A 14779-nucleotide genomic window follows, 5' to 3' on the forward strand; every position below is an offset into this window, starting at 1 on the left:
GTATTTTTCTTTCCCATTAATATCTTTTGTAGATAAAGTATTTGGAATGATTTTAAGATATGTTATTCAGACAGAAATGTCTAGAGTAATGTCAAATATCTTTCAAAAATTCACTTCCGGTCGCGTGTTTTTCTGTCCTCAAAATGAGAAGTTGTCTAAGCAAGATCTCAGAAACGGTAAGAGATTAAGACACCAGACTTATATGAGCAACAGACCTTAAGATGTAGCCAAAACCATTTGGGTTCAGAGCGTCAGCCGTCACTTCCGGTCGTCACAGGAAGTGATCAAAGAAATCGAAAATTTCAACTTTTCTTTTTTTATTTAAAAATTGCATCACTTTATTGCATCTTTTTCGCAGATTCGAAAGATGTTGGTCCCACCGGAAACAAAAACGACAACTTCCGGTTATAAGAGAAAAACTACAAAATTTGAGTATTTTGCTTTCCTATAAATATTCTTTATAGATGACGTATTTGAAATGAATTTTAAATATGTTATTTAGACTGCAAAGGTCCAAAGTAACCTCAAATATCTTTCAAAAATTCACTTCCGGTCGCGTGTTTTTCTGTCCTCAAAATGAAAATTGTCTGAGCGAGATCTCAAAAACAGGTGAAAGGTTAAAACACCAAATTTTTATGAGTAGCAGACCTTGAGGAGTAGGCAAAACCATTTTGGTAAAACGCGTCCGTCGTAACTTCCGGTCGTCACAGGAAGTGATCAAAGAAATCAAAAATTTTAACTTCTCTTTCTTAAATTACAGTTTGCATCACTTAATTGCATCTCTTTCGCTGTTTTGAAATAGGTCAGATTCCACCGGAAACAAAAACGTCAACTTCCGGTTTTAGGTGATAAACTACGTTATTTCGATATTTAACTTTCTCATAAATCTTGCTTATCGATAAAGTACTTGAAATGTTTTTATGCATTTTGTAGGTACTGCAAATGTCTAGAGAAACGTCAGAGATTTTTTTTTTATAAAATTCACTTCCGGTCGCGTGTTTACCTGTCCTCAGAATTAGAATTTGTTCTCACAATATTGCTCGGCAACAGTAAACGACTGAAGTCTAAAACTTTCACAACTGATAGTCAGTCATCAGTTTATTTGAATCGCGAGGAAATCATATCGCCGTTACTTCCGGTCGTGACAGGAAGTGATGCAAAAAAGTGAATGGTTAATGGTTAGCACGTTGGATTTTCACGCTGACAACCAGGGTTAAATCTCCAGAGTGTCTGAATTTCTTTTATCACCTTTTCAGCTTGAATTTACGTTTTTATTTTCAAAATCGGACGGAAGACCTCTCATTGCTAGCAATGAGTTTCTAGTTAAGGTCTTCCGTCTTCAGCGGAAGACCTTCTTGTTATTCTTCGGTTTCTTTTCCACTGTTTTTCTTATTATTTTTTTCTTACCGATTTTGTCCACGCGATTTCTCAAAAACGGTTGGCTCGATTTTCATGAAACCTTCAGATCTGATAGAACATAAAAAAATCTTGATACATATTTTTTTATTTTGATGACGTCACTTCCGGTCCAAAGATATTTGCGATTTAGTGATTTTTGGAGGGTAAGTTTGTCCGTAGGTTTTCTAAGAAACCACTAATCACAGGAATGTGAAATTTTTAGCGAAGACAGAGCAACATATGTAGATCTGTAATACGTAGTTAACTTTCACCGGAAGTGCCCCACGTCGACGCTCGCTATGGCCTGAAAAAGTCATATCGAGATTTTCAAAATTTCGAACACTTTCTGTACGATATCTTTTTACTTGGAAATATTTTGTTAAAACATATAGAACAAAATTTGTGCAAAATTACAAGATCTTTTAAATGGTGTCTCGAGAAAAGGGCTGGCCCCTAAACAAGGGATCTACAGGGGCCAAAAGTGTTTTCCTGATATCTCAAAAAGTGTTGAGAATTTGTTATACTTCAAAGAAGCAAAGTTGTTCAACATGACAAGTAGCAGCTTGTGAGATCATCAAAATGCGTCGAATGACGTCACTTCCGGCCAAACAGGAAGTAGAAAATTGCTTATTTTCACAGATATTGGTATTGAATTGAATTATGCATGTCACAGAGGACGTCTGATTGGATTTCCTGTCGAGTATCGTCACTTCTGTCAACTTTCGGTGAAACCGGAAGTAACTATAAATGACGTATTTCTGCAGATATCAACATAAAATCAAATGATTAAATTCACCCAAGACTTCTGAACCCAATTTTCTGTCGATTGGGGTCACTTCCGCTCAAACCGGAATTGATTTGCTTTATTTAACGAAAATCGGTATATATTTTAATCTTAAGAAAAACAAAATACAGATCGACATCATTTTTGGACTGGAGGCCTTCTTTTTAACGAATACTTTTCTTTCATTTATCCATTTTACAAGCAGTGCTTCTGAAAATCGGACGGAAGACCTACTCGTTGCTTTGCAACGAGCTTTGCTCTAGTTATTATTATTATTCTTTTTTATACTTATTTCTTCTCCGGTACTTTTTTGTCCGCGAGTGTTCTCGGGAACTGCTCATCCAATTGAGTTAAAACCTTTTTAGGGTTACTAGGCATGTTATGTAGATTTGCGGAACGAAGGTCATTTTGCGCGCACGTGCATGCATGTGCGTGCGCGTGCAATGCATGAAATGACCAATCTACTTGATATAGCTGTAACTTTTATATTTTTTGATGAAATGCTTTGATACTCAGAATATAAGGATACATTAAAAGTGTAAACAAGATGAGATGGTCAACATGCACATGCATGCACGTGCGCGCACGCGCAAAGCGTAAAATGACCAATATACTTGATATAGTCGTAACTTTTACACTTTTTGATGAAATGCTTTGATACTCAAAATATTTATATATATTTAAAGTGTAGACAAGATAACATGGTCATCATGCACATGCATGCATATGCATGCACGTGCGCGCGTGTGCAATTTCTTAAATGGCCAATATACTTAATATAGTCGTAAGTTTTATATTTTTTGATGAAATGCTTTGATATTAAGAATATACAGATATATTAAAAATGTAGACAAGATGATGTGGACATCATGAACATGCATGCACATGCGCGCGCGTGCAATGTGTTAAATGACCAATATACTTAATATAGCCGTAACTTTTATATTTTTTGATGAAAAGCTTTGATACTAGGAATAAACAGACAAATTATAAGTGTAGACAAGATGGCATGGTCATTATGAACATGCATATAGGTGCGCGTGCGCGCAATGCTAAGATGACCAATATACTTGATATAGCCGGAACGTACATATTTTTGATGAAATGTTTTGATACTGAGAATATAAAGATGCATTAATAGTATAGATGGGATGACATGGTCATCCTGCACATGCATGTACGTGCGCGCGCGTAAAATGCAAAAAACGACCAATATACTTCATTTCCTTATTTAATGAAGGTTACAGGAAATAAGACACCAAAAGGGTGTTGGGGAGCATTTGGGGAACATCTGTAACGGTCCCCGTTACAATTATAACTAGTTATTTGTAGTATAGTGTATGCCCATGTCTGGTTTGCATGCCTTAATAAGAATGATTTTCTGTATTGATTAAATATACAATGTACAGCTAAAGTATGACTGTGACTAAAAATATTTACTGTTGCTTCTCTCTCTCCCCTCCCCCCCCCCCCCCCCCACAAAAAAAAGAAAACATCAGTTTGAGCTTTATTTTTTGTCAAGGTTCTTCAATGAATATTTAATTTAAAAAAAACAATAAGCACCATATTTCATGGTTTAATTTTTGCAGGCAGTTAAATTTTCAAAATATTTATGATTATTATTTGGAACTTTTTTTCTTTCAAAAGTATGATTTTCCAAAATAACAAAAAATTACCAGTTGGATCCCATTGCCATGGTCATTTATGGCAAATCTGACAAACAAAATATTTGATTTGTTTTCTGGTATGGGTTCCTACAAATCTACATATTGTCCTGCATGTGTGTTTAATCTTTTTTTGATATTTACAGAGAATTGGTCTTAAAATGGTTAACTATGCCAAATAGTCTTAAGGTTTTGATTTTTAGCTCTTCTGAGCCAAAGGCTCAAAGAGCTAATGCTATGGCCATTTGTGCGGTGTGCGGTGTGCGTAAACTTTTTAGAATATGGGCCATAACTCAAGAACCCCTTGGCCAATTATTGTCAAATTTGTCACAGGGTATCCTTGGCCCAAGGGCTCCCTTTTATACTAAAACTGGGGTTGTGACCCTTTAACAAGGGGAGATAATTAGGAAAATAGAAACAAAAGTACTGGTTGCTAAAAAATCTTCTTCTCAAGAACCACTGGGCAGATTATCACCAAACTTACACAAAAGGATGAGGATATGTTGTAGATTAAAATTTGCACGGGGATTTACCCTGGGGCAAAGGGCGTGGTCTCAAGGTCACTTCAAAGTTGACCAAAAATTACATTTTATTAAAATGTTGATATTTTGCTTACTATAAGGACTAGGATCATCAAATCTTTTCAGTTGGTGCATCTAAGGACCTCATATCATGTTGACTCAAAAGTAGGTCACGGTGACCTACTTTTCAAATTTTACGGCCATTCTTTTTCATAATGATTTAGAGGCATATTTTGAACAATTTAAGGCCTATGATCATCAAACTTTGTCAGTTGATGCATCTTGGGTCGTCAAAGTACGTCACTTAAAAAGTAGGTCACCTTGACCTACTTTTTGAATTTTATGGCTAATCTTTTTTAAAACAATTAAGGTCATTAATTCGAATACGGGGAGGCTTAGAATCATTAAATCTTGTAAGATGATGCCTCTTGGGGCCATAAAACATATTTATTAAAAAGTAGGTCACAGTGACCTACTTTTTGAACTTTGCAGGCATTCGATTTCAAAGCGTTTTAGAGGCATAATTTGGACATTTTAAGTCCTATGATCATAAAACTTTGTAAGTTGATGCATCTTGGGTCCTCAAAAAAGGTCAACTGAAAAGTAGGTCACCGTGACCTACTTTTCAATTTATATGACTGTAATTAAATATTTTGGGTACTTATTGGCTTAGAATCATCAAACTTTGTCAGTTGATGCATCTTGGGTCTTCGGAGTAGGTCGACTAAAAAGTAGGTCACGGTGACCTACTTTTGAAAATTTATGGCGTTAATTAAATATACCGGGTACTAATTGGCTTAGAATCATCAAACTTTGTCAGTTGATGCATCTTGGGTCTTCAGAGTAGATCAACTAAAAAGTAGGTCACCGTGACCTACTTTTGAAAATTTATGGCTTTAATCAAATATTTCGGGTACTAATTGGCTTAGAATCATCAAACTTTGTCAGTTGATGCGTCATGGGTCTTCGGAGTAGGTCGACTAAAAAGTAGGTCACCGTGACCTACTTTCTGAAAATTTATGGCTTTAATAAAATATTTTGGGTACTAAATGGCTTAGAATCATAAAACTTTGTCAGTTTATGCGTCATGGGTCCTCGGAGTACAACAACTGAAAAGTAAGTCACGGTGACCTACTTTTGAAAATTTATGGCTTTAATCAAATATTTCGGGTACTAATTGGCTTAGAATCATCAAACTTTGTCAGTTGATGCGTCATGGGTCTTCGGAGTAGGTCGACTAAAAAGTAGGTCACGGTGACCTACTTTCTGAAAATTTATGGCTTTAATAAAATATCTCGGGTACTAAATGGCTTAGAATCATAAAACTTTGTCAGTTTATGCGTCATGGGTCCTCGGAGTACAACAACTGAAAAGTAGGTCATGGTGACCTACTTTTGAAAATTTATGGCTTTAATCAAATATTTCGGGTACTAATTGGCTTAGAATCATTAAACTTTGTCAGTTGATGCGTCTTGGGTCCTCGGAGTACAACAACTGAAAAGTAGGTCACGGTGACCTACTTTTGAAATTTTATGGCTGTATTTAATATTTTCAGGAATTATTTGGCTTAGAATCGTCAAAATTTGTCAGTTGATGCATCTTTGGTCCTCGGAGTAGGTTGACTGAAAAGTAGGTCACGGTGACCTACTTTTGAAAATTTATGGCTGTAATTAAATATTTTGGGTACTTATTGGCTAGAATCATCAAACTTTGTCAGTCGATGTATCTTTGGTCCTTGGAGTACAGCAACTGAAAAGTAGGTCACGGTGACCTACTTTTGAAAATTTATGGCTTTAATTAAATATTACAGGTACTAATTGGCTTAGAATCATCAAACTTTGTCAGTTGATGCATCTTGGGTCCTTGGAGTAAAACAATCGAAAAGTAGGTCACTTTGACCTACTTATAAAATTTTATTATTATAATTTTAAAAAATATTTTAGGTATTAATTGGCTTAGAATCATCAAACTTAGTTGATGGGTCCTCAGAGAATGACAAGTGATAAGTAGGTCACCATGACCAACTCTCAGGTACTAATTGGCTTAGAATCATCTTGGGTTCTCAGAGTGTGAATTGGAATTTCAAGGGTTTATGTAAATATACAGGATACTTCGAGGCTTCAAATAGAAGTGATAGGTTGTACAGTTTATCAGAAGAGCGATTCAAGGCCCATGGGCCTCTTGTTTTCTTTGGAATGATAATTCTTTTGTTTTGTAGGTCTTCTCCTGACATCTCAACAAACCCTTCCAAAGATTATTCCTTGCACAAATCTATTTCTCAACCTCACCCTAAAAGTAAAACCAATGGGACGATGGGGTCCCCCAACAGCACAGCCAGATCTCAGTCTGTTCCAGGTCAGTCATCAAAACCAGACCTTGAGGAGTACACAGATGACTCACTCCAGAAGTCTCCTGCCAAATCTGACAAAGGAGATTGTTCCCCGAAACCAAAGAAATCTGAAGGACACAAGTATAAAAAATCAAACAGTGACTCTATGTATTCAGGAGAACTTGAGAACAATGACCTTGGTGGGTCAAGGACTTCTGAAGGTTCTAGTAATCATGTCAACAGCATGGATGATCAGCAGCCAGTGGTAAGTGAGCAGCATATGAAGGCATCGTGATTCACTGATAGGCTTCTAGACAGTGTTCCTAATTTTTGTGATGACAAATTCGCACGTGATGTGGATTCTCTCTGTGATTAGTTCTAATGATAGATTCATAGATATAATTATATATATACACCAAAAATATGCATTTTGTGTGAAGTTCTAAAATCCTAATCAGATCTGCCTGCAATCACTCTGACTTGTAAAACCTTTTTTTTGAAACTGGAGGGGAGAATTAACTTCTGCACAGAGCTATGAATTATTATATCTCAGGGTTCCGATTCATCAGATCTGGTGAAAAAATTTCCAGTTAACAAAAAGGACAATGTGCACCTTTTCAGCAAAGCACACAGTGTTGCTCAGGCATGTGATTGTTACTCTTGTCAAGCACAGTTACCTCCCCTTATATCTTTTTTTTCTTTGTAACACATACCATTCATTCCCATATTACTAACAAAAGAAGAAATCCATGTGTCATATTGTGTTCACTATTTTACTAGTATACAATGAAAAAATGTCATTGTGAATTTTAGAACACCTTTACATTAAACCACAAACTGATGTTTATATGGTTTAGAAACCTGTCATTTTGTATTCTGTATTGAAAGAGTTTCTTCATCAGTCTGTAGTGAGGAAATCTGATGTCTCCTACTCTCATAATAGTCTAGGCATTACCACAACTTTGCTGTGAATTTATGTTTCAAGGAAATTGTATATATTTTAGTAATTATCAACTTGCACATCTTATTGATAAAGCAGGCAATCAAAGTGAAACTACATCCAAAGTGAAAGTACAGAAGTGAAAGGCGATGTGTAAATAGATATCGGCTGTGATAACATGAATTTATTTATTAAGAATTATAAATTGTCAGAATAATGAGTCTGTCTGGATGCTCAGTATGTGAGGTATTAGAGTATTCTTTAAATCTGTTGACATTCTTGCTCAAGGTTATGCTACTGATCCATGTTCAGAAAATGAACATATGACTATATGTCATATTATTCAGAGACAATACAAACTATTTTGTGAACAGTATTGAAAGAAAAACCTGAAAAAGTAATACAAATATTTTCACATGTCAACCGTTACTTTTATTCATAAGTTTATTATTGCACATCATAATTAGTCTTGGTCACACATAGTCTGTAAAACATTTCATGATTATGTGCTATATATAGAAATATGACGAATCAAGTAAGTGAAATGATAGAACAAAATTTACTGGTAATGTATTTATATTAACTTCAAAAGATAATGTTCATCAATTGATTTTGTGCAATATATGATATTTCTAAGATTTTAAAAGTGCTAGATTAGAAATATCTACACATTTCTGATGTACTAGTCAGTGTAAATGTTAGTACAGATGTCCTTAGAGTTGTCAGTATTCTCTAGATGTGGTAAACATATATATATACAAGTGTATAACTCAGTAGTCCACATTTCCTCAGCCTCCTCAATGAGTTTAGATTTTCAGTCTTTTATATCTTTTTAGCTATGTCACTGCTAACAGTTGTATTTATATAAACAGCTGAAGTTGTCCTTGTTTATGAATTATGTGTTATATCATGTATATGTATGTAGAAAAATCAGCTAAATGTTTTGTTTTAATATCGTAATATGGAAACATTTTACACTGCCCTTGCTCACTTGAGATGTGATGCTATTTTCTAAGTGCTACTCAAGCAGTAAACCATTCATGTATGTTTCTATAGTAACATTCCTGTTTTCAATTTAGTATTAAAGGCATGAAAATTAATATGTATACGTATACTGCTCTAGAATTACAGTTTTTTGTTTTTGTTTTTTTTTTTTTTTTAGTATAGAAGTAAGAGGGAAAACTGAATAAAAATTATAAGATAAACAACCACAAAAATTGACCCAGTTATAAATTGATCTATATCTTCTGCAAGATGTGTGTTGATTTTTCAATTATTTCAAAATGCTTTGTGGTATTGTTAGTTGAGTAAATCTTTAGTCAATGTACATTCTAATTTTTTTGAAAAAAAAAATCTGTGGTTGAAAACCACTTAACATGTGTAACTTATTGAATTATTTTATATATATATATTATATATATGTGATAGTGTTGAGTGAAAATTTATTGGGGGATATGTATGGATATTTCAGCACCTTGCATGTAGAATAGAAAGTCGAGCCATCACCAAAATGTTATAAATCTTGTACTCATTGAATGCATCCCATTGACTATAACACAGAATTTATGAAATGGTTACTAATGTTTCCTCATCAGTAATTATATGTTATTTTAGAAGATAAATAAAGTACAATACTCAAATATATTGGTACTTAAACCAAATCATTGGTTCTTTCAAATTATTTCAACAATGTCAAATTAAATAAATCTTGTGAGATGCTATATGATATACATTGCTTTAACTTGTTTCACTCAGGTCTTTTTGTACTACATGCAGAGGTGCTGTAACGAAAGTGTGTGTGTGTATGGATGAACAACATTTGTAGATTATATGGCTACAAGAAGCTTTGTTGTTATCAGAATATCATTCTGCATTGGCTGACAATAAAGTATTGTTCTCATACAAAAAATATCTTATTATCCATTTCTTAAAAGAAGCAGCAAATTGTAGGAATGTATGAATCTATAAGTGATCCAAAGAAAAATTGTGAAGGCATTAGGTAAACAAAGTGATCATTAACAAAAGGTTTCATAACATCCTAATTTGTAACTAACATGGGCACATTTTGCATGCAAAAAGTTGCTGTAATTCTTGCATGTAATTAATTATTGAGGTTTAAGAAAAATCAGAAAAACTTTCTTTTTTATTCTTGACAGGTGTCAGACTAATTGAAGCTGAGGGGTTTATGTTAATGGTAATTCAATGGTAAAGATAGTTAAACAGCTGTTTAGGCTCTTTGAGCAATAATTCAAACTTATATTCTTTGATATTATTAATAAAATGATTAATAAATAATTAAACATTTCAATATTAATTTGCAGAGTATGATAACAGAAAGTTTCTGTCATGTATTGGTTTTTTAGACCCTTTGAGGTTTTCTGAATGAAAAATGGGGATTATCTTTGCATCACTTTTTTTTACTGGAAAAAACCAACATAAGTTTGATCAATTGAAAGGCTAAACCCCATTTAGAGCTAGGGAAAAATTAAAGTGAAATAGGATAGAGTCTTTTTTAACAAAAAAAAGTATTTGTAATGACTTCCCCTATGGAAGCATATTAGGTTCACATTTTACATATAAGCATATATAGGAGAAATTCATTAAATGTGCCTTGATCTGTGGAGAGAACCATTATAGGCAGTCAATCCAATTTATACAGTGAATTTTAATTTTTTTTTTTTAACAAAAATGAAAATATCTCCTTAGAACTTAATAAAAACAATGTTTCATATGGAATTAGATATGTAAGCAATCTCAGTTTATATGAAAGTTTGTTCACGTATGGCGATATTTTGGGTTAGGTTTGGTGCAAAATGGATCTAAAGTTGAAGTTAATATATCCACATCCTAAAGACAAACAATTTAACAGTTCAGATTTATAAGTTATCATAAATACTTAAAACACACTCTGTATGCAGATGATCATTATGATCCATGTGCTTTTTGACCAAGGGAATTCAACAATAATATAAATGTTTAACAATAACGACAAAATGACAATACAATTAATGTTATTATTAAAATCAAATAACTAGTAGGAATTAATGAGATTTTATTATATTTTATTGTATACTGAGTAATCTATAAATAAGCTTTAATGCTGTATAGATATGAGGAATGCCCTGATTCTTCCAAGCTTTTATCAAAGGCACAATTCCCAGGATGACTTATTGCTGAGCATTTACATGCACACACTGATTATCTTTACATTGATGGTAAACAGGACAAGATGTGAAATCTGATAACCGACATTATTTGAAAAAATATAGATCAGCTTTCAGAAATTTCAAATAAAAACTTACGGTAATCATCATTATATTACAGTTAACCGTTAGGATGTGTTGAAATCTGACAATCTTTCAGATAAGTTTTAATTTAAAAAGAACAGCAACATTCCAACGTGCAAGCTTAATTATAAATTGATAAATTTTGTAGATGTTTTATAACGTGTGCATCTTGTTCAGTTTCAATTTTGTTGCATGACAGCATTATGCTTTAGAGGAAACAATAAAGACTGAAAAGGTTAGTAGAACAATCTCAAAAGTTTGAGGATAAAATGTGCCTTTTAACGATATCTCCCATTTCCAATTCAAACTTGAAGTAATCTCCCTTTTACAAATATCGTTGCTTATCTTTCCATTTGCTAATTTTAAGAGAAGACAACTCACTAAGATCAACATTTCTCTGCTTGTATGACAACTATAAAAGAAGATGGAAGTATAAATGAATTCAGATAAGTTTAATCGAGACAAAATTTGAAACAGATGAAGATTTTATAAAAGAGACAGTGATCAATCAATATTGAGTTATCTCTCTTCCTATTTATACAGTCATGTTCCTAATAATAATGCTTGAAAAATTTCTTGGAGTTAAATGTTTTCATTCTGCATCAGGGAAACCTGGTACATATTGGAAAGGTTCTGTATGACTACCTGGCGGTCAAAGAGGATGAAATCTCAGTGTCACGTGGGGAAATTGTCCAAGTTGTATGTTCCAATCAACAGAGCATGTTCCTAGTATATCGGCCCGCCAATACGCACTCCCCAGCTGCCGAGGGCTGGATACCCATGCAGGCGATAGGTCCGAAGGATGACAGCAGTCTTCGGTAAGGAAGGAAAGATAGTAACAAGAAAAAAATCCGTATAATACTTGTCCAAACAAATACATGTATGCATAACATATATACACTGTAAATCCCCGTATCAGAAACAAGTAACAAAGGAAGGGTTTAAAAAACCCTATTTATGAAAGGAAATTTACAAAATGAAATCTTATATTAGTTGTGTAAATATCAATCTTTGATTGCAACAATCTTTTAAAAAAATAGAGGTAATAGAAATATTTAAGATGATGATAAATAATCAGTAGCCATTTCATTATTCAGTTTGCTCTCCAGTGAAATCCGAAATATATTTTATTTTAAGGAAAAGTTCTTGGCAACTATTCAAAATGAAAATGCAGGGATTGAGACCTGAAAGGAAAGTACCAGAAGCAAATCAACCAGAGAGGAAATGTAAAACTTTACCCCGAGCCAACGAACGAGAAAAGAAAGTTAGTAGTACACCATACAAGATCGGGGGGGGGGGGGGGGACCCAATGAGATTATTGTTTATTTTTTGATTGTTTTAGTCAGTTTAAGTTCTATATACAAAAACTTTCGGATTTTCTTGAAAATTGAAATAAAAACACATTTGTATGGGCATTCAAGGTTTTCATCAGTAACTTGCAGGGGCAGATGTACCATTATAAATACTACATGTAAGAGTTCACTATCCCCTCATTTTGATTTCATTTTTTTTAGTCTTTTTCTTTTTGGTCTTTCTGTAAAGTTAAAAATTTGAAGAATTATCAGATGATGGAGAGGGTACCCGATCCTCCCATGTGGACTATTTTTTTTTTAACCTAAATAATAAGCAGTATTACAATATACTATTTTGGTTTTATTTTAGATCTGGTCTCATGACCTTCTGTATGAAATGGTGCCTTCGGTTCTACAACCACTGACGCCAATCACGGTCCAGGCCGGGGACACCGCGGTACTTACCTGTAGAATCTGTGGCAGACCCCGTCCTGATATCAAATGGGCTTTCCAGAATAGTACCTCCGTAATCCCAGGACAGCGCGTTCATGTAATTAGTAATGAAGATGGATTCGTAACCCTTACGGTAAAGTCAAATTTCTGTTTTATCATCTGGATATTCCTGAATATTTTCTTGTATAATGATTTATGAGGTCAAATTTGATATTTTTTTCTTTTAATGAGTAGAGTAGTAGATGTATAGTTTGGTCAGCTTGGCAATTTTGAATGGCAAAACTCAAAAGCGATAGATGGCATTTTCAGTTTTATTTTCTGTTTCCAGATGAAAAACATTTCCTTAGCAGATAGCGGTGAATATTCATGTACAGCATACAGTGAACTAGGTTCAGTTACAACCAGCACTCATGTAACGGTTCTCTGTAAGTGGCTCTATAGTCTCGTCCAAACAATTATAGCCAATTCTGTTTATGAATTAATAATAATAAATCCCCCATACATAATAATTTTGTGAACTAAAGTCATCGAGTGCCACAAGTTTAGATAGTAATTAATTTCCAAGTCAATTTCCCGTTTCAGATCGACCAGAACCACCTGGAAAACCAGTTATACGTAACCAAGTGGGAGCATCCGTTCATTTAGAATGGCCCCCTCCCCCAACACCAGTGTCAGGTGGTCAGATTCAGGGATACACAATAGAACTAAGGGAGAGGGAGATGGCTATGTGGCAAGCCGCCATTCCATATGTACCCAACACGTCACAGGTCATAGGTGACCTAGTGGCAGGGTGCGCGTATCAGTTCCGAGTCAGCTCAAATAATAGTGTGGGCATGAGTGAACCCAGTGTCGAATCGGATTTTATCATCATTCCGCAAGAAAACGGTTCGTTTTAAATCTCTTGTATTCATTATATTCACTTTTTCAAACTTTGTATAATTATAACATCATTTCAAGAATTGGGGCAAACCAGGTAATGTTGCTGAAAAAAAACAACAACAGTTAAACCTCGATAACGAATGGGAAAATGGTAAAGTTATCGAGATATTCAAGTTGGAATTTATAATATAATTCAAAAATTTTTATAATAAAGTTAGGATCGTCGACTTTCTTCGATATGCAAAAGATGTTTGATCTATCAATGTTCGACTACAGGAAAGCTTAGTAACTCACTTCAAAATATGATAATCTGCAAAGAATGCAGTGAACAGATTTAATATTGCTGTACGTGTACATAAATTGGCGTATTCAAAATTTAGCGCAATCACTGGGTATGGAGTTAAATTGTTGGCGAAATCATGAATTAACGCTTTACATGTCCGTGCTGTATATTGTATTTATAAATGATTTCTTAGCGGTATTCATGAATTAGTGCATCGTTGTCTGCGCCAAGGCCGCTAAAATATGAAGCCCGCTTTTTTAAGTACGTACACATACAGTATTAAACTTCATTGTATCATTTGATTAATGCATCCTTTGATATTTTCAGAGTTGTTGGAGAAAGAAGATGGAGCCATGGCTATCTGGAAGACAACGTACGATACAGATTACAAAGAAGTGGAAGAAATCGGAAGGTCTGTCCTCTTCATTTTAACCTTATACTTCCAAACTTGTGTATTAGTTTCAGTCTTTCTTTCTGTCCCGGATAATAATTATACAAAAACTTTGCAGAGGGAGATTTGCTGTTGTTAAGAAATGCTTACAGAAGTGTTCAAACCAATATGTGGCTGTTAAATACCTGAATAGACGACAGACGCGGAAAGAAGATGTGGAGATGGAATTTAACATACTCCAGACTCTGCAGCACGAAAATCTCGTGCAGTTGTACGATCTTTACGAGACGGCCAGTTATCTGCTCATTATCATGGAATAGTAAGTCTAGCAAAGGATTGGAATGTAAGGCCGATTTCAGGGTTAAACTTGTATGTAAAAAACTGAAAAAATGAAATACAAGGGCATCGCAAAACGGAGCATCCCCTCACAAAAGAGCACATTGATTTGATAATATACTTGCGTAATTCCGTTACGCACTCACTCACCCACACACAAGCGCTTTACTTCATGTATATCCCCTCCAACTTCGTTGCGAGGGGTTAATTACCGTATAAAAG

General features: G+C 34.3%; 1 protein-coding gene across 1 annotated transcript in view; it reads left to right on the top strand.

Annotated features, from left to right (window-relative positions):
- The window catches only part of LOC133172995 (kalirin-like), a 148302-nt gene that overhangs the window by 130941 nt on the left and 2582 nt on the right, over positions 1-14779 (top strand). The window contains exons 53-60 of the mRNA XM_061307863.1: positions 6586-6961; positions 11530-11741; positions 12061-12187; positions 12586-12801; positions 12997-13093; positions 13251-13553; positions 14158-14242; positions 14340-14540. Of these exons, the coding sequence (XP_061163847.1) occupies positions 6586-6961; positions 11530-11741; positions 12061-12187; positions 12586-12801; positions 12997-13093; positions 13251-13553; positions 14158-14242; positions 14340-14540 (1617 nt within the window). The remainder of the gene's footprint in view (positions 1-6585; positions 6962-11529; positions 11742-12060; positions 12188-12585; positions 12802-12996; positions 13094-13250; positions 13554-14157; positions 14243-14339; positions 14541-14779) is intronic.

Source organism: Saccostrea echinata, unplaced genomic scaffold (assembly GCF_033153115.1).
Source record: "Saccostrea echinata isolate AGI-Se365-2 ecotype Australia unplaced genomic scaffold, CSIRO_AGI_Sech_v1 ptg000056l, whole genome shotgun sequence".
NCBI lineage: Eukaryota > Metazoa > Mollusca > Bivalvia > Ostreida > Ostreidae > Saccostrea > Saccostrea echinata.